General features: G+C 36.6%; 4 protein-coding genes and 1 pseudogene across 6 annotated transcripts; all 5 read right to left on the reverse strand.

The window, feature by feature from the left end:
• Positions 1-1,789: 1,789 nt before the first annotated feature.
• On the reverse strand, positions 1,790-2,176 carry LOC147513468 (IAA-amino acid hydrolase ILR1-like 5 pseudogene; annotated as a pseudogene).
• Positions 2,177-3,569: 1,393 nt separating this feature from the next.
• Positions 3,570-7,485, reverse strand: LOC147513469 (ferric reduction oxidase 2-like). Of its 2 annotated transcripts, none has more exons than XM_086596525.1 (8): positions 7,246-7,485; positions 7,019-7,121; positions 6,715-6,909; positions 6,379-6,613; positions 5,271-5,598; positions 4,925-5,165; positions 4,098-4,804; positions 3,570-3,957 (listed from the first exon to the last, which is right to left on the reverse strand). In XM_086596525.1, exons 1-8 carry the CDS (start codon positions 7,406-7,408, stop codon positions 3,818-3,820), a joined length of 2,112 nt encoding a protein of 703 aa, XP_086452651.1. In that variant the 5' UTR covers positions 7,409-7,485; the 3' UTR covers positions 3,570-3,817. The 2 variants fall into 2 exon arrangements, with proteins under 2 accessions (XP_086452651.1, XP_086452650.1); XM_086596524.1 differs by having other exon boundaries at positions 6,715-6,912.
• Positions 7,486-9,972: 2,487 nt separating this feature from the next.
• Positions 9,973-15,037, reverse strand: LOC147513470 (ferric reduction oxidase 2-like). Of its 2 annotated transcripts, none has more exons than XM_086596526.1 (8): positions 14,402-15,037; positions 14,213-14,315; positions 13,773-13,970; positions 13,453-13,687; positions 11,847-12,174; positions 11,514-11,754; positions 10,701-11,413; positions 9,973-10,573 (listed from the first exon to the last, which is right to left on the reverse strand). In XM_086596526.1, exons 1-8 carry the CDS (start codon positions 14,562-14,564, stop codon positions 10,434-10,436), a joined length of 2,121 nt encoding a protein of 706 aa, XP_086452652.1. In that variant the 5' UTR covers positions 14,565-15,037; the 3' UTR covers positions 9,973-10,433. The 2 variants fall into 2 exon arrangements, with proteins under 2 accessions (XP_086452652.1, XP_086452653.1); XM_086596527.1 differs by having other exon boundaries at positions 13,773-13,967; positions 14,402-15,025.
• Positions 15,038-16,274: 1,237 nt separating this feature from the next.
• Positions 16,275-20,538, reverse strand: LOC147513471 (uncharacterized). The gene is made up of 6 exons (XM_086596530.1): positions 20,160-20,538; positions 19,855-20,081; positions 19,640-19,750; positions 18,629-18,784; positions 17,946-18,187; positions 16,275-16,698 (listed from the first exon to the last, which is right to left on the reverse strand). Exons 1-6 carry the CDS (start codon positions 20,390-20,392, stop codon positions 16,375-16,377), a joined length of 1,293 nt encoding a protein of 430 aa, XP_086452656.1. The 5' UTR covers positions 20,393-20,538; the 3' UTR covers positions 16,275-16,374.
• Positions 20,539-20,858: 320 nt separating this feature from the next.
• Positions 20,859-22,645, reverse strand: LOC147513472 (RNA-binding protein-like RNA recognition motif protein). Its single transcript, XM_086596531.1, has 5 exons — positions 22,510-22,645; positions 22,024-22,124; positions 21,751-21,824; positions 21,532-21,658; positions 20,859-21,453 (listed from the first exon to the last, which is right to left on the reverse strand). The coding sequence occupies exons 2-5, from the start codon at positions 22,024-22,026 to the stop codon at positions 21,184-21,186; spliced, it is 474 nt and encodes a 157-aa protein (XP_086452657.1). The 5' UTR covers positions 22,027-22,124; positions 22,510-22,645; the 3' UTR covers positions 20,859-21,183.
• Positions 22,646-24,202: the final 1,557 nt, after the last annotated feature.

Here is a 24,202-nt window from a genome sequence, read left to right on the forward strand (position 1 = left end):
TTTTTGACAATCAGGTTTTGGGATAAATCTCCCTCAACTTGATTCAGTTACTTAAAAAACCCTCGCTTGCGGACTAATCCACAAAACCTTCCTGTTTTTCGAAATAAGAAAATAAAACTAATAATGACCTGAATACCCCCGTCATCTACACCAGTCCACCTTCTTCTGTTATCTATTTCAGTTCCAAAAATTTCTCATTTTTGAATTAGTGTAGAAACATCTCGCTATTCAGATGTGAAATATCAATTTTTTTGTCATAAAACACTACCAAAATCAAAACAAGAAGTTTGGTTATTTAAAAAGCATATCTAAACCATAATCCATTGGAAAATCTCCGACTTTTTTGGGAAAACAATAATTTTGCAAACAAAAAAAATCAAACTTTCAAGTTCTAGAAGAGATGGAGATTAAATTAAGAAGATGGCTGCTCCAAAAACTACGGCAAACAAACCAAATCTGGTGAGAATCTTCAACTTTTAATCCTATTTTTAGAAATTTGTATGAAAAAATGAATTTTCATATGTGAGTTAGTTTGTAAATACGAATTTACATTTGTTTAGTGATTTCACTCTGTATTTTATAGTTTTCATAGTTTTGCAATTTCAAGTTTGGGTTTATTATGAATTTTTATGTTTGTGTATGTAGTAGTTTTACTATGCATTTTTATATTTTCGTAGTAGTTTTTTCTCTATATTCTTAAATTTGCGTAGTGTTTTTACTCTGTTTTTTCATGTTTGTGTAATATGTGGTGATAGTTTTATTCTGTATTCTTAAATTTGTATAGTAGTTTTACTATGCATTCTTAAATGTGCATAGTAGTTTTACTCTGCACTTTTAAATTTGCGTATTAATTTATTTATGTTATTTTAAACTTTGCATAGATAGTCTTTGTTATTAATTGGTTTTCTCTCATTGTAAATGAATGAAAAAACGAGAATAAGTCGTTACAAGACCTTTAGAGCTTCGCATTACCTACGCTTGGGGTTGTAGCAGATTTTTTAAGAAAAGGCTTAGAGCTGAGGACCATATCTCAACAATGAATATGGGATCTAAAAAGAAAAATGCAAGAAATGATGAGTTGATTTTTGTTTAATCGGTTTCTTGGTGGATCTGTTATTAGATCTTTGATGTAATGACTACAATTGTTAAATTCGGATGTAAAAAGGCTGATTTGGCTTAATGTGTTGTTGGTAAATGATGTAATGGGAACTTGTTTTATCTTTTCAGGTTGGTAAAACAAATTGGTTTTGTTTTGTTTCAAAAATATATTGTGTAAAAATAATTTTGCATAGGTTATGATCTGTTTTCTCTATGAAAATTTAACTTTTCATAGATCAAATTATTGTGTAAATTTAAATTTACATAGATAAGTTCTGTGTGAAAATACATTTTAACAGGTTGTATAAAATTACATGAGTTCGTTTGTCAGATATTAGATTGGTCAATTTCAAAGAAATGTTATGTGAAAACAATTTATCATGCATAGTTTCTTATTTGTGTTGCATACTTGCATGTAAACACACTCTTTTAAATAAATTTCAATTTTCATAGATCAAGTTACTATGTAAATTTAAGTTTTCATAGCTCTAGTGACTATGTAAATTTAAGTTTGCATAGTACAAATGTTTTTTCGTCAGACATGTTTTGTTTCACAAATCTATTATGTAAATTTAAATTTTCATATGTAAATTCTAATTTTCTTATATCAAACTACTATGTAAATTCAAATTTTCATATATCAAACTACTATGTAAAATTAAATTTTCATATGTCAAACTACTATGTAAATTTAAATTTCCACATGAAAATCAGAAATCTCTGCAAGCGCAGTGTGGACAGCAGCCCCGATGGGAAGGGCATCTTCATCAAGGAAAAAATAAGGGGAGTGTGGCGAGTGAACTGAACCCAACTCCTCATTTATGATTCCAATACTAAACATTACACCAGGAATCACTTCTTGATAGAAAGCAAAGTCTTCACTTGCCAACACCTTGTTACACAACTTGACATTCTCGGAACCGAGTAAGTGTCTGCCAACCATTTCCACATGTTCATGCAAGGTTTCATCATTCATGACACCGGGTAGACTGGGCGCCTCCTTCTCCTTCATGTCAATAATAGCCTTGCATCCGTGTAATGCAAGCCTGTTTTGTGACCACGCATCCACTCCATGCATATCAACATGATTAATACATAATTTTATTTCATGCGTTGTTTCTTACAATTACATAGAACAAACACGTAATGGAGATAAATATACTACTAACTTTAAGCAAGTATATCCTGTTCTAAGAGAATCCACGAATATCTTCGGCAAACTCTGTCATACACTAATATTTCATAAGCATCACAGGCTTGATCAATCAGTATGTGTTTAAGCGAAATAGAAAGGTCAAGTATGGATGATAGTTACTTCTTTCAGTCTCCACCGGAGTCGGTGTAGGCCATTTGTTGTAAGACACCTCAAAGTGCCCCTCAACATCACCACATTTAACATATCCTGCCAACATAGAATTCCAATAAACCACATTTCTTTCAGGCATCTCATCAAACAACCTCTTTGCTTCCTTAATACTCCCAACCAATGCATATCCATTAATCATAGTATTCCAAGACACAACATCTCTACACACCATTCTCTCAAAAACCAACTTAGCTAGCTCCATTTCACTATATTTCACATACCCATCAATCATAGCATTCCAGCACACCACATCTTCAACACAACACATCTCAAAACCACCAAAGCTGGTATCTTTAGTAGTTTTCTTAAAATTCCCAAATACTGGAGAAGTAACTCTCATGAGCTCCTGGGCCACTCTCCATGTATACTTCATCTTCTCAGACATCACTCCACCTAAGCATTCCATCCTTTCCTTACTCCTCATGCTTGGCCTTCTCTTCTTGGTGTTATAATTGGCTTGTTCAAATCGCGTGAGTACGATGATCATAAGTGGTGATGACGATTACATTTGTGAAGTTGGATCTTAAATTTGTTGAGAAGTTGGAAGCGAAAAATGATGTTGAAAATTTGAAGAGGTCGATGAAAATAGAGAAGGAGGTTTTTAATTTGGATGAGAAGCTTCAAGCAATGAGATCTGATCCAAATATGGAAGAAGGGTAAAAAAGGTAATAAAATAAAATAGGAAATAAAAATCGGATTGGAATTTCGCTGATATTGGAAAACAGGGAGTTTTTGTGATATAAGCTGATAAATAGGGAGGTTATGTGGTATGGGCCGATATGAAGGGGTTTACACTCATCCGGATTAAAACCAAGGGGCTGAGCCCCATTTCTTATTTTGACAATATGGGGACTAAATTTTTTTTTTGGTTAAATTAGGAACTAATTTTTTTAATTTTTGCAATGTGGGGACATGTGTAACATGACATCTAAATTTCTCACACGGGTGTTTCACAGTTCGAATTAATTTCTATGGGTGTTTCACCGATCGAATTAATTTCTATGGTCATGAAGTTGCAGCATGGATATACATTGATAAGAAAGTGTATAACAATGTATGTAAGTTGGTCCCCAATTTGACGGAAAAAAAAAATTACTCTCTATAGTGTCAAAACTTGTAAACTTCGATACCCTTTTTAATAGTTTTTGGATTTGTCTTATACAAATTCTTACAACACTAACCATTCAATAACTTTCGCACTTAGGGACGCATCTAAAATGTAGTTACGCATCTTTTGCATAACTATACGAGAATAACTTTTCGAGCACACAGTTTCACAGCAATAACTCTTCATGTATGGGAAGTTTAAAAGATGGAAAAAGAAAAGAAAATGGTGCCATTATCTTCTACACATTACCAGCTAAAGCTAATTGATTCAAATTCTAGATTATCTGCCAAACCGGAAGAGCAGATGTTAGCAACTTCATGTCGCATCTGTCTAGGACCAGAAACCAAAACACCAACACTTGATCCTTCACAAGCGTATAGAATCTCTGCAAAGGGAAAAACACTCGATCAGTTCAGTTTCCTAGCCAAGTTAAATATATCTAAACGATTTTTTGTTTACAATATAATGTTAATTAATTAACCAAATAACATGTTAATAGAAGCAAGGATCGAGCTGAGAGATTACTCTTAAGATCAGGTCGTGAGCCATAATTCACATTGGTTGCTTGGGCAAGGGATTGTCTAGGAAGACTTTCCAGCTCTCTATCGCTGTTGTGGAAACTTGAGCTTAGTGATGTCCTTGCTGTTGGCGCATCTAAATTTTGAACCTGCTTTGCTTCCATGGTATTTCGCTTCTTCTGTTTGAAAACTACAGCACTGGATGTAATGGCTATGCAGACACATATCAGTAACATGTTTATAAGGGCTCTTCCTGTTGTAGAGTACTGAGTGTTATGTTCAAGAGGATATATGTAATAACGAGTGATGATACCCAAGAGAACTAGGAAAATAACAAAGGAAGAACAGATTATCCCCGCAAGCCAGAGCCAGCTGTTGGAACCAAGGATTGCAGATATAGGTTGGTCCGATGCATTAGGTTTGAACCATATTGTTCGTAGGCAATTCTTGTTGTCCATGGAAATGGTGTTTTGTTTATCTTGAGTAACATAGGCTTCAATTTTCAATTCCACATGGGAAATGTCAGAAGGAGTTCCTGATACAGGGAGGAGGAGGTCTAGCATAGTCAGATCAGCAGAGTTCTTGAAGCAACAGATTAAGAGGATTTTTGGCAGTTTTGCCTTCATTGTGGTGCTCTTAAAAATTAGTTCACGAATTATCGAAAAGAAAGGAGTGATGCCACTTCCACCGCTCACCATCACAAGACTTTCGTGCCTGCACCAATATTGCTAAATGCAGTCAGTGTATGCTTAATAAGATCTATGATCCTAGTGGTAAGAAATACACTAGTGGTAAGACATACACTAGTGTCGGATCTGTGGTTACTGAACACACCTTTGGAAATCAGTTGAAGTAGGTCCATAGGGACCTTCAACAGCCACTTCAAGTCGCTCGACTGAGGGAGATGAGAGTATCTGGTAAAGCTTTTGGGACCAACTTCCTTCCTTCTTGATGATAATACTTAGCTTCTCTGGTTCCAGATTAGTATTGGAGCTTATAGTAAAAGGGTGCCATTGTAGCTTAGAAATGCTAGGAACATTGATGAAGATGATGCTGGTGGGACTGTATTCCAATCCTGAAGCAGTCAAATTTGATTTGTACTGTTAGGAGAGATATAAATTAAAGAAAGGCCAGATAGTTAGATAGTTTTCAATGGCGTTTTAATATGTCGCAGAATCACCTGTGCTCTTGGAGAAATTTAGCTCAACAGTTTGACAAGGTAAAAGGCGAGAAGATAGCAGACGAACTTTTTGTCGTGATTGTAGGAATCGCAGATATCGATCAATCAGGAAGAGATACACACCGGAAAACATAAGGCAGGAATATGCGATCCCAACATGTAATACAAAGAAAATTAGGAAGAGGATGTAAAGGTAATGAGTGTAGAAGAAGAGCTCAAACATCTTTCGCCTAATTCGAGGAAAGGTAGTTGCCCACATTGCAAGTCCGGCAAGCAATGACATCTCTCCAGCTACATTTGATACTCCTACTTTTTCCCACTTTAGCATCTGAATTTCAAAAGAGACAGCTTAGAAATGTACATACAGCCTAGGTATAAATTTGCTTAAGTAGCGAATTATAATCTATGTAAACAGGACGGAAATATTCCAAAAGCCGAGACTATTAGAGATGGACAAATAACTTGTCACGGAGTCCAGTGGCTGGAAATGTAAAGAGAAGGAAGGGCAGGGGCAAAACGACACTTTACGGACTTATTGAGATCAAAATACTTGATGAAAATAATATATGGTGTTAATGAGAAAGATATGATGATATTTGTTTAAGTAAGTTGGAGGAAATATCAATCAACAATCAATGTCATTACATGGTACATGGGGTGAGGTTACCAAATATATATATGGATCTTTTTCCTAAGGCAGCTTTAAGGATGAAAAAATTCCAAATCAACAAACCTTTACCATCAGTCTGAAGAGTGAAGTCTACTGTGGGTTTTCATCATCGGACCCTTTCATCATTGACATTGGCTCATAAGATCCAGTTAGGTTCACTTTTGAAAGTTCAGACGATAACAATCATAAGACCCACACGGAAAATTGGTAACTTCGATGTATTAAATAACTCCTTCACCGTACACTTGTCACCCTACCACTAAATAGTACCTATTAAGAAATTCCTATGAGAGAAAAAAATTAGTCACTCGCTCACTCTACTACTGGAGTGCTGGTGCACCAAATGCGGTTTAGTATGCGAGTATCGTATGTGTGGATCTAGTTGATTAGGACACCATATTATGGAGATACAAGTAATAATGTGCTGTTGCTTATTACCTCTGAAAGATGTTCGGTTGCAGCCCAGTACACCACGTAGCCTAGACCATGTGCTGTGAGTAATACCATGACTATATGACCGAGCCAGATGTGATATTTGATGCTGGATTCAGATGTAAGTCCAACTAGCGGCAAAATAGACGATCCTCGAGCCACTGGGAAGAAGAGAAAGGCAAGGCATATGTTGCCAACAAGGCCTAATCTTAGTGATGCACTTTCCAACTTAGATTCCCACCTGCCAAAATGAAACCACCATCATTCCCAGTTTATTATTTGTTTCCCTGTTCGTCGTTGCCACGGTAGACCAATGATTAAAGAATTAGACCATCTTCTTACAGTTGTTCCCCGTGTTTTGCAGCCGATTCCACTGTAATCTGTGAAAAGGCGACCTGTAGGTACGAACCAAGAGACCAGACCAAGAGCGTCAAGAACATGGCTGAAAAGGTCAGTTCTATCCATGAAACAACACCCAGTGGACCTTTCACAAGGGCTGGTCGCTTCCACCGCACCAGACCATTTTTTTTGCCTAGGCTGCTGAGAGAACAAAATAAAAATTAAAGATGTTACGTTAAAAAATAAGGCATTTCAGCTGTCACGGGGACTTGCAAAGGCTCTAATACGAACACTAACTATTAAATACCTTCTGATGCCATTATCATTGGATTTTTTCGTCAAATGATGATAAACACAGCCCAAAGAAGCAATGAAAAGCATGGGAAACATAAACTCCAAAAGTGTTGGTCCTATATATAAAACGTCAGAGATTGTATCAATCCTTCGCAATAAACACGATGAAACTCTTTTCTTTGAAGATCAATCTTACAACAAACACATAAACATATCTATTAAAATGCAATGAAAACTAACCTTGTTGTCCAAAATACGTCGATTTAGCCTTTGCACTTATACTAGGCCGCCATATCTCCCAATATAATTTGGTTGGATTCATGATCCAAACCAAGAGCGTCCCTAGAAAGACCACAAGAATCAGAAGGAATATCATTCCTCGAACCACCTTTGTCGTTATCATAGCAATGGTGTCCTCTTCTGTTATCCTCTCCTTTTTTGTTTAGTGTACTCAAAGCCACAATTAACCTTGAATGAGGATTCTACTATTCTATGGTACCCTGGAGTATTTATAAGCAACACCTTAAGAATATCAAGGACACTTGCTTGTAGCCTTGTAGAGGAGTATTTTGGTTTATTTTGGTAATGAGCATAATTATAGGAATCTAATTAAGGATGGTTCGGAAAGAAGAATAATACAAGTCCACCTACAGGGTACTGGTAAAAACTCTTTGTGCATGCACACAAGATTAATTTCAATGAGCATGTATATGGTATTCAAGTTGACATTTATTTTAGATTTTAACGCCTATTGGAGACTTGTGGAATGTTTTGTTATGTGGTATGTTTTCTTTTGTGGTATGTTTTTGGATTGATGGTTGATGTTGCACTTCATTCTTTGAAAATTGGAAGGCGGTCTTGACTCGTGAATGGATTTTGAGTTTTGATAATTTTAATACCATGATACCTTACTTACACATCAATAACATTCAAATTGAACAAAAGTTCTATTTTTTCCGCTAATGACAAATTGAACAAAAGTTCTGCACTCCAATTCTCCTGGGAATATTTTTCAGATGTGAGATCCAATTTTCTGGATCAGTGTTCAACATGGGAAGAGAAGTACAAATGTTGTTGGACAGGTAAACACCATTGGGAAGTAGTAAAGTATTGAACTGGTAAAAGCTTTTGATTAGTTTCTAATTGCGGGCTAATTGGGTAATCAACAAGTAAAAAGGGTTAAGTACAATGTGGCAGTGTGCTGGCGTGTGTTGAGTACATGTAGATGTCATGGTATTGGAAACATTTGTGGGACTGTTAAAAAAACCTCTAAAGTGGCCAGTGGCCAGTGCGTGCCGTCATCAAGAGTTATAACAGAAAAACCAAAATTAGAATTTGAAACAAGTCCATTTAAAAGGGTGTGAACATGAAATAAAAGTCTGGGAATATCAACGATATCTGTTATAAGTTAAGAAATCTTAAACTTTCAATAAATGTTTTGAGATCCCAGTATCCCATAACTAATTAAAATTTTTGTCATATCCCAACAACAGCTTCAATCAAATAATATCTCCCAAATTAATTTAGAATATTTTCATTAGGGGCAAAAAATTAAAACTATAAAAATAAATAAATAAACAAAAATGCGCTTTTTTTTTCGACAATTTTCTTCTTTCCCCATTCGTTAAAATTTGATTTCGATTTTTTTTCCTTCATCCTAATTAGATTGGTATTTATCCCCATTATTTTGGTATGTTTGATTCAAATTAAAGATGAGTACTTACATGTTTATTAGTGAGAGAAATATTATTAAAGAAGAGGTTATTAGAGAATAAATCAATATCATTTTTTTTAATAGAAAAAAAAAGAACATGTTCTTGTTTTTTTCAGTTACAAGTGAAAAACTTAGAATATCTACGGTTAAGTATTGCGTCCTTAATATATTCTAATAAATGAATTGTTTTGTCTTGGGTACGTCTAATAAAAAAAGAAAGCGTAATTTAGTAATATAAATGTGTCTAAAACAATTTTATTTATTTATTTTAAAGTTTTTTTTTTTTTTTTTTTTTAAAGGAGATCAGTAACTCTTTGATGCGGGTTCAAGCTCCAAACCTCTGGTATCATCACCCTAAGGTTTTACCGACTTTGCTAGTCGGCACTTGCTACGCCTACTAATGTATTAAGGAGAGAACATTACAACCTGTGAGTAATTACTGATACTATCCATGATTTTCATAAAATTGTTTTCCTAAGTAGTTGCATGTTTTGTGACTGTACAACAGACAATCACAAATGAATTGAAATATGAATTGACACTCGTATTCACTTACAGATTTGGCCATGGCGCGTTTATATATGAAAGTTGAACAAGTACAACATGCAATCCTAGAAATTTATTGTTACTCGAAAACCTCAATCGGTTAAAATTTTAACAAGAGCTATCTTAAGATACGAGTATGCGAACTGTGCTACACATCGGTGTTTTTTCAAATCTTTAAACCTGTCGCTTTAACATCTCTCTGATAGTATGATTTTTTGAATTCTAGTTATAATTTAAAAAATAATATAAAAACATTAAGAGGGGTTGAATATAATTTGAGTGACGTGAATGAGGTTTTCTAAATTATTTTAAATAATATGAAGCTAATTCTAATTTCAATAAAGTGAGAGAGTTTTTGGTAAATTGTTTAAAAAGGAGGGAGCTGATTAGAATAATTAAAGGAGGTGGTTCTAAAATCATAAAATAGAGAGATTATAAATACACAATTCGGTTGAGAAATTTTCCTCCTAAAGATCCGGCTATCATATAGTATAGAGATTACATCTTAAAAGCCATATTTAACTTTGGATAAATTTGTGATTCGGCCATGATAATTGCACATTGTTTTTGGGTGGGAATGTGGGATTGATGCTTCTTAATCAGGTTAGTTCTTGGTATGGCTCTTAATTGGTTTCTAATAACCTCAATTAAATGAATCTGTACTTATGGACACCCACATTTCACTGACAGTATCAGCCGTATGCATCTTTTCAGTCAAATATAGATAGTACAAATTTAATAAGATACAACATTTCTTAGTTTTCATACTAACAGATATTACAACAGGGGTAAATTTCTGATTCGGCCGTGATAATGTCAATGTGTTTTCAATTCGGCCACAAAATACAACTCAGCGTATTTTGTCAGCAACTAGTGGGGTAATGTCAGCAACTTTTTGCATTGAGTTGCTGACAATGGCCGGATTAAGAACAGAATGACATTATCATGGTTAGAAATTCGACACTAGAAAATCAACAGCGACTCTTCTAGTGTTGAATTTCTTCAAAGATCCAACATTACTTAACTTTCTATTCTCAAACCCCCAAACCCGAAGAAAAAAAAAAGTGAACTTTTGTACAATTTCTGACCCCGGCCAGCTGCTACAGATAGCAATTTATTAGGATTGAGCGGAATCCTTTGTCACAATATGAGAGCCATCTCCTTAACATTACCAGCTAAAGCTAATTGATTCAAAATGCAGATTATCTGCCAAACCAGAAGAGCGAATGGTAGCAACATCGTGTCGCATCTGTTTGGGACCAGAAACCAAAACACCAACGCTTGGCCCTTCATACGCGAATAGAATCTCTGCAAGGGGGAAAAAACACCAAATGCAAACGCAATTCAGTATCCTAAGCAACTGAAATGAACTCTATGTCGTGTATTATATTTATCAACTAAATATGCAAACTAAAGAATGGAGAAGAGAGATTACTCTTTAGATCAGGCCTTGATCCATAATGCACATTGGTTGCTTGGACAAGGGATTGAGTAGGAAGGCTTTCCAGTTCTCTGTCGGCAGTGTGGAACCATGAGCTTGGTGATGTCATTGGTGTTGGCGCATCTATGTTTTGAATCTGCTTTGCTTCCCTGGCGTTTCGCTTCTTGTGTTTGAAAACTACAGCACTGCATGTAATGGCTATACAGACACATATTAGCAACATGTTTATAAGAGCTCTTGCGGACGTAGAGTAGATCTTGTTGGTGTTATGGTCAATAGGATAAATGTAATAACGAGTGATGATACCCAGAAGAATAAGGAAAATAACAAAGGAACAAGATATTATCGCCCCAAGCCAGAGCCAGCCATTGGAACCAAGGATTGCAGATATAGGTTGGTCAGACACATTAGGCTTGAACCATTTTGTGCGAAGGAGATTTTTGTTGTCCATATACATGGTGTTCTGTTTCTCTCTAGTAACATAGGCTTCAATTTGTAATTGTACATTAGAAATGTCCGAAGGGGTTCCAGATAAAGGGAGGAGAAGGTCTAGCATAGTCAGATCAGCGGTGTTCTTGAAGGCACACACTAAGAGGATTTGTGGTGGTTTTGTCTTCATTGTGGTGCTCTTAGAGATAAGCTCGCGAATTATCGAAATAAAAGGAGTTATTCCACTTCCACCGCTCACCATCACAAGACTGTCGCGCCTGCACCAATATTTCTAAATGCAATCAGTATATGCTCAATTTAATTATGATTAATGGTGGCAAGAAATACACTGGTTTCATCCTTGGTTAATTCACACACCTAAGGAAATTAGTTGAAATAGGTCCATAGGGTCCTTCAACAGTGACATCAAGTCGATCAACAGAGGGAGTTGAAAGTATCTGGTAGAGCTTCTGGGACCAAGTCCCTTCCTTCTTGATGACAATACTTAGCTTCTCCGGTTCCAGATTAGAACTGGAGGTTATAGTAAAAGGGTGCCATTGGAGCTTAGAAATGCTAGGAACATTGATGAAGATGATGCTGGTAGGACTGTATTTCAATCCTGCAATAATGAAATTTGCTTTGTTTTGTTAGGTGTGATGCAAAAAGAATTCAGATAGTTTTCAAAGACATTTTCTAGTGCTGCAGAATCACCTGTGCTCTTGGAGAAATTTAGCTCAATAGTTTCACAAGGTAAAAGGCGAGAAGAAAGCAGCCTAACTTTCTGTCTTGATTGTAAGAATCGCAGATATCGATCAATCAAAAAGAGATACACACCGGGAAGCATAATGCAGGCATACGAGATCCCAACATGTAACACAAAGAAAAAGAGGAAGAGGGTGTAAAGGTTATGAGTGTAGAAGAAGAGCTCAAACATCTTTCGCCTTATTCGAGGGAAGGTAGTTGCCCACATGGCTAGTCCAGCAAGCAATGCCAGCTCTCCGGCTACATTGGATACCCCTATTTTATCCCATTTTATCATCTGCATTTCAAGAGACACATCTTGTAAATTCACTTCCTATTAATCGGCAGCGATTGCCGAATTATGAATCTTCATTAAGAGATTAGAAATAATTCTAAAGCCCAAAGTACAGGAAAGATGCATGATAAGCATCTCAAAAAGACCAATGGTCTAACCGTTTAACAGGGGGCAGTCGGACAGACCGGGCCATGCATAATGATGTCTTAGGACTTACGGAGGCACCTACACTAACTCAAGCACATCATAAAATTACCGAAGCAACTCAGAATTTGTATCAGCCCAAAAGCCTTTCAGTTAGCTAGTTTTGCATTCTTTGGGTGAGAGGTTACCAGTTTATTGAAATCCATCTCAGGTCTAGTCGTCTAGAGCGACAACACATGAAAAGTTTAATGATTATCATATTTGTTCTACTTTGATAGAGAAAATATTAGTCCATAATCAATAATACAATAATATGCAATGTTAACTATTAATATGGCCCATGCTTCCTGGTAATAACCAAAGGAGGCCGACGAACACAGCCATGAATTCATGAATCTCTTTCTCCTGACTTCTTGTTGATTTGTATGTTCTTTGGTATTTTCTATGTTCTTTTTCCCGACCTCTTTATCGGATTTTGATGGCTGAACTGAAACTTCACCCACCAAAAGTCAACTTTGAGAAAAGAGTAAAGTCAAATGTAGATTAATTCAGTATTCATAAGCAATAAAATTAAGTTGATTTATGATAGTTCGGAGTATCACTTTCATAGGACCCATAGTATATTGGGACTTCGCGGTATTTATAAATATATGAGTCCTCTGCTTGTCTCCACACCACTAAATAGTTCCTGTGAAGATACTCACGTGGGTGAAAACTGAAAAGGGTATAGTCACTCCACTAGTCCACTACTAGTGCAGGAAATGTGTGAATTGTGTGTGTGATTTGTGTGATGCATGGGTCCAACTGCTTATGACAGTTAACAAAACCATGCAATCTTGGTAATGTACGCAATAAGCCACTGACTAATTTTGGCAAACATGCTTGATGTCCACTATAGAGTTGATCTTTACCGAAAATCAGTTCATTCCAACAATCCTAACCTTCATAGTAGACTATGTATTGTTTACTTATTGTGATAATTAATATGTCAAACAGATTTTAATTGTGAGGACGAATTCCTTAAGGAGATCATCATTTCAAAAAAGGCAGTCCTTTCCTCTGTTTTTACAAATGGTCATACTTGCTTATACCAACATCAATTAAAAAAATTAACGTAACCCTGCGTTTGCTTGTTACCTCTGAAATCTGATTGGTTGCAGCCCAATATACAATATAACATAGACCATGTGCTGTGAATAGTGTCATGACTATATGTCCGAGCCAGATATGATACTTGATGCTGGATTCAGATGTAATTCCTACGAGCGGTAAAAGAGACGATCCTCGAGTCACTGGAAAGAAGAGAAAGGCAAGGCATATGTTGCCAACAAGGCCAAGTCTCAGTGCTGCACTGTCCAACTTAGCTTCCCACCTGCCAAAATAAAAATATGTTCATCATTTGTGAGATTCATTGTCATGGTAAACCAATGACTAAGTAATTAAAACCATCTTCTTACACTTCTTCCCCATTTTTGGCAGCCGATTTTGTTGTAATGTTCGAAAAACTGATCTGTAGGTATGTACCAAAAGACCAGACCAAGAGCGCGATGAACATGGCTGAGAAGGCCAGTTCTATCCAAGAAACAACCCCTAGTGGTCCCTTCACGAGGACTGGTCGCTTCCACAGCAGAAGAGCATTCTTTTTGCCTGGGCTGCTGACAGAACACCATGCAACATCAGTATGTGAAAACTGTAACTTAGATAATAATGCCTTCCAATCAGAGTTTGGGACTTGCCAAGGCTCGATTAGAAGAAGCCAGGAAAACTTAACTGAGAATGATTTCTTGACCTCTTGAAAATAAAATCTTAGTACCAGATTAGATCAACCGTAAATTAGTAATCTGGCTGCCAAAAATCTAAATTCTCGCAACACTACAATTCTATAATAAACATATACCTTTCAGTTTGATCATCTTTGGATTTTTTTGCCAAATGAAGATAAACACAGCCCAAAACAGCTATGAATAGCATGGGAAACGTATACTCCAAAATCGTTGCTCCTATGAAACATCCGAAATTGCATGAATCCTTAGCAACCAATATAGTGAAATTTATGAAGTACTTTGGTGTAAGAAAACAAACAAACCTTGAATCCCAAAATACGTTGAATTAGTCTTGGCCCTTATACTAGGCAGCCATTTCTGCCTATTTATTTTGGTTGGCGTCATGATCCAAATCATCACAATCCCAAGAAAAACCACAAGAAGCAGAAGCTTTATCATTGTTCGAATAATATTTATCGTCGTCATTGAAGCAATGATCTTCTCTTCTCCTCACCCTTTTTGTTTAATGTGTGTACTCAAAGTTAAGCCGAAACACCCTTGAATGAGGATTGTATGGTACACTGAAGAGTATATATAGGCAGCAACTTGTGAACATGCAAGTACACTTGAATAGTACTTAGCTTGTTTTGTGTATGACTTTATGGTACTAAGCATTAGTAGATTTAAGTATAATAATTAGGAAAGAAGCATGATGCACGTCCCTCCACAGTGCATTCTGAGCTCAAGTGTGCATTACATTCTTTGCGCCCGCAACTTAAGTAAAAATGCGCATGTGGGGTGTTCAAGTTGACATTCTTTTTCAATGTCAACGCCTATTGAAAGCTTGCGGTGTACTGGTATGTGGGATTGTTTGATGTTTCACTTCTTTACCTGGAAAGGCAAGGGTCATGCATGGCTTTTGAGGTTGATGTACATTTTGTTTACTCAATTTACTCCACAAACTTCAAAAAGTTATGAAGTCCAATATTTTAGTGTTTGAGATCATTGGACGGTTGGTAATACATGTATCCATCGGTTTTCCACGTGGCGTCCAAAGAAGAAGTATGGTACGTTTAAATAGGCGCACACTTCTGGGGAGTACTTGAATTGGTACAAGTTTTGAATTAGTTTCTACTTTCTAGGACAAAAGGAATTGAGGAGGAATTGAGTTGTTAATCAGTGAGATGGGTTAAGAAGAATGTGTTTTCTATGTTGGTCGTGTGTTCAAGTGTTGATGTGCGTGTGCTTGCGTGTGTCTGTGTGTGGTTAGGTACCTATAGATGTCATGGTATTTGAACCGTTCGTGGGGCTGTTAAAAAAAGCCCTAATAGGAGCGTGCACTCATCAAGCTGTTGTAAAAGACCAAACAAATCCAGAAAGTCAGCATCATACTATACATTACGAAGTGCATAACACAAGTTCCAAATTACCTTTACGACAAATCAGAAGTGTTGTGAACGATCGCATCCATGAGGATTTTAAGCAATTGTATCCTGCATTTAGTATTAAAAGAATAACAAAAGAACAGAAAAAATAACCTCAGAATCACATAAGTTTGTAGAACATGCGGCGCTTAGGTGAGAAGTAGCTATAAGTCTATAACACATCTTGCAATTTTCTAAAAGTACTGCTATTTATAGGGAAATCCGGAAATGCTATAATAGTTTCCATTTTGGACATTTTTCTCATTTAAGGTTTTATTTCTTAATAGGCAAAAGTAGAAGAAGATGCCGTCTGCCCATTTATCAAATTACCACCCTTTCTATAAGTTTAGTGTGTTTGTCTGCTATGAAAAAGAAAATTGTCTTTCTCCTGTGAAAACTAAACTATGGAAAATAAAAAGTTTTCGAGTCAGTGGCTCAACCCTCCAATTTGCATAACAAACAATTATGTAAAAGAAATAAGGAAATAAAATTTAATAAAAATATATATAGTTTTATATTCTTTTCTTTTCTTAAGTTTTGGCCTCACAAACATCATAGATTCCATTTTTAAATTTTCCTTTCCTTTTTCCGAAATAACCAAATAGACGCATCAAAAAGAAAAATCCATTACATTCATTTATTTTCTATTCCATAGTGGACCACTCATGGGTACGATGGCATGAAATTTGTTCAAAATTTCTTCTTAGGTGAATCTTTTGGCACCCAAAAATCTGTTGTGCCTTTCGACAAATGAAATGACTATGATCGCCAATTCGCAAAAGAGAACAGACTTACCAATTTACAATTTGTCAGATTAACTGTTCAGAGTTACATCAATTTCTTCAGCAAAAATACAAGACAAGAAAAAGAAGTTACATATATTTAAGAACAGTCACCCCAAAGCCGATGCCAAGGAAAGTTGCAATGGCAATCCCAAATATGCCTGCAAGAATTCCAGGAACAATCAAAGAGCTCCAACCCTTCGCAGTGGCCATGCCACAGGCTGTCGTAGGACCCCCAACGTTGGCATTTGAAGCCAAAAGTAACAGCTTTTGATCAATACGTAGTAGCTTTCCAACTCCAAGGATCACAGCAAGATGAACAGCAATTTGGACTAGAGCAAACATGAAAATACTGGGTGCAGTGTTGATGACATTCCATATACTTCCATTGGCGCCCACAACAGTGAAAAAGACCTGTTAACAATAAATAAAAATTTGCATGTGTAGTGTGTGAGAGAGAGAGAGAGAGTTAAATCCACCAAGCAAGAAACACTACCAAAAAAAAAATGTAACACTCTTTTTACTCTAAAAAGAGAGATTGGAGCATCGGACAAGCCAGTCTAACTTGTAAAACAAAGAGCAAAATAAACAAAATACAAATTACAAATTACAAAAGATAAGTACATGGAGGAGCAAAAATCTCTCTAATTGCAGAAGCCTATAATTATGCTACATTTCACTTCTTTCATTTGCCCCAACTTTGGGAGGAAAAGTGTATTCGCGTCTGTAAACATGAAATGAGTCACCTATGACGGCACCTGACATATTATTGCCCCAGAAAACTCCAGTTTGAACTTCGTGTTTTAAGATCAGATTCCTGAAATTGGTGCAATTGGACTATTGGAGTATGAATGGATTATGCACGCCTAAGACTATAGGCAACAGAAACCTTAACAAATCAACATCAATAAGAGGCTGCTTTTGTAGGATGTTATGCGCATGTACATGGACACACACAACACTTTCCTAATCCCAAAACGTCTAACAGGGATCTCGTGGCTGTACTAGGAGGACTTGGGTTTGATGGTTCGATACCCACTTACGTGGGGAATGGGGGGTTTTCATTTCTTTAACAACTTGGATTGCAAGCAACAGCCTCTGATAGGGGTCTGACACCAATTTAGCGATTAGTAGGAGCCCAAAGAATCAATAAAAAAAAAACGGCACTATGACAGGCCAGAAGAAAAAACCAGAACAAAAAGAGCATCGGTAACAGAATCTTGATCAAAGGATTCCTTCAGTGTTTCTGTGGTTGCTTTATTCTCCTATAGGGTATACAACTCATGTCACAAGGTTCTCGAGGTTTCATGAATTCTATTGTTGTTATCTCAACAAGGGGAGAGAATTTTTGGTTGTGGCTCAAAGCTCTAGGACAGATTATGTATTGCAGGGCCTGGCCATTTATTTCTTAAGATTCTAAGCAAGTATGGAAATGTATTGGATCATTATTGTCAATGGTTTTTCTTCCAATAATTAACATATTTTAAGTCAATCCTGTTAATGTAGTATGCCGATTCCAATAGTCATTTTCTTCCCTACTTTCTTGAATTTCAGAATTGGATTGCACACTAGCTGCATTGAGAATCAGCATAACACTAACTTCGTAGAGACACATTATTATATTATGAAAATTTAAAATGTATTTGTTTTGGAGTATGTACCTGCATCAGGATCAAAGCCATAGCCTCACCAGCAGGTGCAAGGTAGCCAAACTGTACTGGAAACATAGTTGCCAATACTACTACAATCGCTGTTATACATGGAAGGTTCCCTCCTTGGATTCCAAAATATTTTGTCAGATACGTACCAATCTTACAAATAGCCAACGATACAGCAAGAGCAGCAGCACTCTGTAGAACTGGTGTCTTGCTTCCAGGATTTGATTCCATATCCACAGGACCATCTGTCAATGTGACTGTTTTTAGACAGCAAATCTTGTATACAGTGAAACTAGAACCATCCTTATTGTTGGACTAAGTAACTACTGAAACTAAATAGATTCGAAGTATTTGAACTTAGTTATTATCATTAATGAAATAAGAGATAACAAAGTCCAAACACTTATATTTCCATTTGTCAACAACACTCAATGTAGCTGCATAAAAAAACACGAAAAAGAAAAAGAGAAACAAGGAACAAGAAAGAGGAGCAACTTTGGCAGGGTGAAACGTTTAACAGTCTCAAGAAATATACAAGACTCATAAGTCATAAGTTGTACAAATCAAAATATTAAAAAAAGAGGCCAAATGAAAGTGTGCTTCAAGTACCCAAGGTAAACAGCACAAAACAAAACCTGATAGATAATGGACAGACAGTAGATGAAACTACAAGGATAAGTACCTACCCTCTGTCGATTTTAAAGACTCAGGAGGTATCTTGGAGGCTAAAGCAAAAAGTGACGTGAAATATAAAGCACATATAACATTATCAGCGGCCAATCCTGCAGCCAAAATAGATGGAGAAACACCAAGCGCCTCCGAAACAGCAACATAGTTCAGCGCTATGACAGATCAAGGACAAAGATTCTTCATCAGACATACAGGAGAAAAGAAACATGACATGATAATAATAAATCATAAAAAAGAAAAAAAAGAAAAACATGTGCAAACTAAATGAAACAAGAAGCAGCACAGTAGGATCTTGCTAGATCTGGAAACTAGTAAGTATTGCAATAGGAGAATAGTGTTTATATTTAACCCTCCGAGTTCAAGGATAAATGACAGATAACGAACCCGTCTCAGATAGGTATTCATTGTGTTATATGCAGGGTGGTTCACGACCCTAATAGTACAGAGAACCATGTGAATACTTTATTATAACAACAAAAAGTGGAAAACAAAGATGATATGAGAGAAACTGCACAATGACCACCATAACTCCAGATGGCTGTTTTCCACCAAAGGAAAGATCCTTTGAAATAATGTAACGACCATTATATGCACACTTTTCAGGCATATCGAGAAACAGGGGTGGATGCAAGATTCTCCACAAGGGGAGGGGGGGGGGGGGGGCTACTAGCCTTAATTGCCATTGCTATTTGGGTTTTGACTTTTTGTGGGGTATACTTCATGAATAGTGACCACTATATATTTTTGGGCAAAGTTGGGGGGGGGGCGCTTATAGCCCCAGACAGCCAACTCATAGATCCGCCACTGTCGAGAAAGATGAATTAGACCAATTGCCGTTAACATGGGAACTTGACAATATTATTGAAAAAATGTTAGTATGAAATTAAGCCAATGAAGTGTCGCATGAAAAACTTTTGTATAACATTAACATTGCGAAGTCAACAAAAACCATCTATTAGTTACACTATGCAGCAGAACTTCCAACAAACAAACATTTTCAGTATTACCTCCCCCAATATGTCTACCCATGAGAGCGGCTGCAATCTTCCAACTATCTTGACCAAGTGATCGCATAGGTACCAGAAGATATGCCACTACTGTTCCAATTGTAGTCGCGACTGCCAAAAGATAAAAATATAAATGAATGATAATGTGATGGAAGATACTCATCGGTAAACTGAGATTACAACAACAACAAACAAAACAGGTGCAATAGAAAAACCTGATCCAAGGAGGAAAGCTAAGAACAATGCCCCGGTCGACTTTATCACGCGACGTAGATCAGCTCTAAATAACAGTAAAGGAACAGCAATGGGCAAAAGATACTCCATCACAATAGAATACGCTCTGGCTTCGCTAGAAATTATACCAAGATTACTCGCCGCGAGCCCCACCAAAGTACTTACCAATGCACCACTTAATGCACTCCCAATCTTAGTATTCTCAGACCTTCAATGCCCAATTGTTAAACCAAGTCACTAAAATAATCAAATAAAATTGAAGTAGAGTGATGAGTAGAAGTTTTACCATATACCAAAAGCTCCAGTGGCAAAGAGGGCAGTCCAAGTTCCCCAATTATCATGAGGAGAGATAAGAGGGAAGTTTAAGTTGAACTGAGCTCTGGCTTTAACTGATCGATTTAAGGATGGGTGTTTTATATGAAGGAGTGGGGGTTGTGAAAATGTAGTGGTGGTAGTAGAGAGAGTTGGTTTATGAAAGAAAGGGTGAAGAGTGTTGGAAATTGACATTGTAATCGTCATTGCTCTTCTTTATATTAGTTGGTCTATAATCTACTACCTGCCTAAAAAACTCTACATGCAGCGGGAGCGTTTTTATTATACTAAAACAACGAAACGACTTCTGATTGACTTCACCACTGCTCACTGACTGTCTGACTCACTGGACCAGCCAGATTTGTGAAGTTGGAAGAATGCCAATAACTTCTTGCCAGGGTTGGGGCCTCTTTCTTCAAAATGCCCATGGGCATTGGGTACCTAATTTTGATTAGCTCTTCAAAGTTCAAACAAACAAATGGAGTGCAGTCACTCTGTTTGGCTCACACAAGAAGAGTCTGTTCTGCGTCTTGATGTATCATATGCTTTGGGTTTACCTATATAGGAGAAGGTGGCTCTAAAGGAAAACCCACCAACCCCGTAATCCAAATCTGCCTGTCTCGCTACCTATATAGGACACCAATTTTAAGGCACTAAATTTTCTGCATCTATAAGTTTCAAAGTAGTTCACAGATATTATCATCTTGCAGCTTGGAATTTATTATATACATCATATCAACTATCACCGTCTCCAAATATATTTTCAAAGCTAAGCTCTCAGCCAATGAAACTATTAGTCATCATCTAGCAGAGGAACTCTGGAATCTGGAATGCGCGTGTGGGTGGCACATGACACTGCAAAAATGTGTCCCTGATTCCAAGACTTGGCTAAAACAAAACAAATTTCTACCATAAAACTAGCACATCCTCTTCATTTGTTCAAGCGAACTTTCACAACTGATAACTTGTTCAACAATTGGGGAAGAAATGAGATTTGATCAGGTAATCCTGTCACCTTGCCTTGGCTTTTTTAAGCTAGAACCCTCATCTTCCATAGCTTTCAGTTTATTCTTTATTGCAGCTATCTTAGCACTCCGACTCACCTGTCCTGATGAGTTACCCACAAGACTTGATTTGCTTCCCTCACTGGGAGCCTTCAGCTGGTTTCCTTCTGCTTCTACCATGTACTTCTCACTGGCAAAGCGAACCACCAATGGACGCCCACAAGCCAACTTTCCATTCATCTTCTCCTTCGCTAATTCAGCTTCCTGCATGCTCACTTCAATGGAGAAAATAAGGCATTGCATGATAACAGCAAGATTAAACAGTGGGAAGTGAGAACTTACCTCTTTAGTATTAAACTGGATGAACGCAAAACCACGTGGCTCTCCACGTTTTGGGCCACGGGTGTGCCAAAGGTAATCCTCTGCCACAATCTTCCCAAAAGGAGAAAACATCTTGATCAGGAGAGCCCTAAATACAGAAGGCCGACCAAAAGTGTTTTGGAATAAGATGTCATGTACTCTCTACATTTCAAAAACATACCCCAAAGACAGAAATCTTACTCAGTTATTTTATGATCAATGTTACCAATGTACAGTCTTCTGTCAGACTTATCATCAAACAGATTATCAGAGTCCTGCATATCATAAGCACATGTGATCAAGTCAATAATGTGTGACATGATGCAATCGTCAATATACACAACGGCGAGCATACAGGGTTCTAACGACTAACTTGTAAATAGTTCGGTACTAATAAACTTTGTCGAAAAAAGCTTAACACAGAAGGATGTCATTAAATTATAAGTTTACGACAAAATGTAACGTGAATATTACCATGAAAGAACAACAGGCCTATGGTAAGGACCAATGGAAATAAATGTCAGCAAGAAATACGAGAAACTAGTCACTGCAACACCTCTTCAGGCACCACAAATCTGCATTAAAAAAAAATCAATATAGTAAGTGTGGGCTGGTAGCCTGCTACAACAGCAAAGCGCCTTAAGTTTTTAACTACTTGCATCATAGAGGCAAACAAATTGTTAACACATGGAACAACACCACACTTTAAATTAAACACAAGTTCTCTAAGCTCTAAAAGTCATAACCTATAACTTTCTCAACAATGAGCACTTCTTTTTTAGATGTACATTTAATTTTTTAGATTTATTTGTTGATATGAAAACAACTACCAATTATTGCATAGCGTAAAATAACATTTTATTCCTTGGTATTACCATTTCTAAAAAAAAAAAAAAAAAAAAACTAGAAAACTCTACACAAAAAGTAAGGAACAAATTCTAAAGGGATAATTAGACTTACGCTGCTTTTGGAACAATATATAGCGTGTGCGTGTCCTATTATTTCAACAGAGTTGCAACGTTTAATTCAGAGAATGAAGATCGGATGAAAATTTTCTAACTTTGGAAGTCAGAAAGGTGTCATTAGGAATGTTGGGCCTAATTTCACGGACCTCTCTAGAAAAGATTGGGACAATTACCTAATTTAGGCCCACATGAATGTGGAACGTTTGGCCCAAGAAAATTTGAAGTTTGTTTGTTTGTCACTCATATTCACCTCCACGTAGACTCAATTTTTTATCTTTTCCACCGTTTTGGTGAAAATCAAGGTGAGACTGCCCAATGTAAATGTGACTATTATTTTTTGGACGGGATGTTTGATTCCGTCTGAATGTAAAAATCGAAAAAACTCGTCAGACGGAATGAAACATCCCGTCTGAAGTTTAAAAAACAAACCGAAAAAGAGTCGAGGAATAAAACATTCCATCTGAAAAAAAAAAAATTTTTTTAAAAAACACACGAGACCAATAAAACATCTCGTCCAAAGTTCCCAACTCAGCTACTATTTCGGTCGCAAATTTCACTCTCGTTTTGACTTAGTGAATAAGTCACCCCTATAGTCACTCTTGCATTGGACAAGGATTTTTAACATTTGGAGATAAAAATTCTCAATTCCCCCTCATATTGACTTGCATGGAAAATACTCTAAATGGAGCCGATGTCAACCCAGAGAAATAAGGGGAAAAAGTTAGTGGGAAAAGAACTTGCACTTGCTGTGTTGCACCACTTAATAGCAAGCAGACATTGCACATGTTTATGACTTATGACTTATGACAAACAATTCAACATCACTAACTTAAAGAGCATTGATTGAGCATTGATTTTGAAACTCGAGAGGGATGGAGATTAGGCAAAAATATGTTGGTTTTTTCAAACTAATTTTCTCTTCTTTCGTTTCTCCTTTCTTTACTTTGACAGCAATTTTTACTTTGTACATAAAGTCATAAACTAATACCAGTGTCATCATATTGAACATGACAGCACAATGCAATGATATAAGTATGATTTGTTTTTTTTCGCTAAATTGATATTAGTCTCATGAACATTGGAGCTGTCTCACGATAACAATTTATAATAATCATTGTATGGATAAATGATTGGCGTGAGGATCCACGTAAAAGTAATACAATTCTAAGGATCCACGAGGAAAAATGCAAATCAATTTCTTAAATAGCTGATACTGACTTTTTAGGTGCATATTAGGATGATAACTGTGTTTCTTAAGTACATATATTTTGAAGGCCCAAGAGATTAGTTAATGTCTTTTCATTTGTTCCCATCGTATTTCAAGGATCCAGTCTGGGGAGCACTACAACGGGCATTAACTCCATTATCCAATGAAAATTCCTTCGTAATATGCTAAGGCTATATGCGGGGACCAATGTTGGCAATTTCTTATCCCCATTACGAAAGGCAAACCGACACTTCACTTCACGGATATTGGACGAATGACGATCACTCAAGTTTCCCTGGCTGCGTCAAAATAGTCAATACATTGAAATGGCTAGTTGGGTGCTAAATTAAATATCCGAATATGTCAATTATGGACTGATGGTGAATTTCGTTGTAAGATCCTTCGTAAATTTATATTGAAAGTTTGAAACAACACCTACACAACTGTTAATTGTGAGGGGGTAATATTCACATTTAATGAA

This window comes from Coptis chinensis, chromosome 3 (assembly GCF_015680905.1).
Source record: "Coptis chinensis isolate HL-2020 chromosome 3, ASM1568090v1, whole genome shotgun sequence".
NCBI classification, from domain to species: Eukaryota; Viridiplantae; Streptophyta; class Magnoliopsida; order Ranunculales; family Ranunculaceae; genus Coptis; species Coptis chinensis.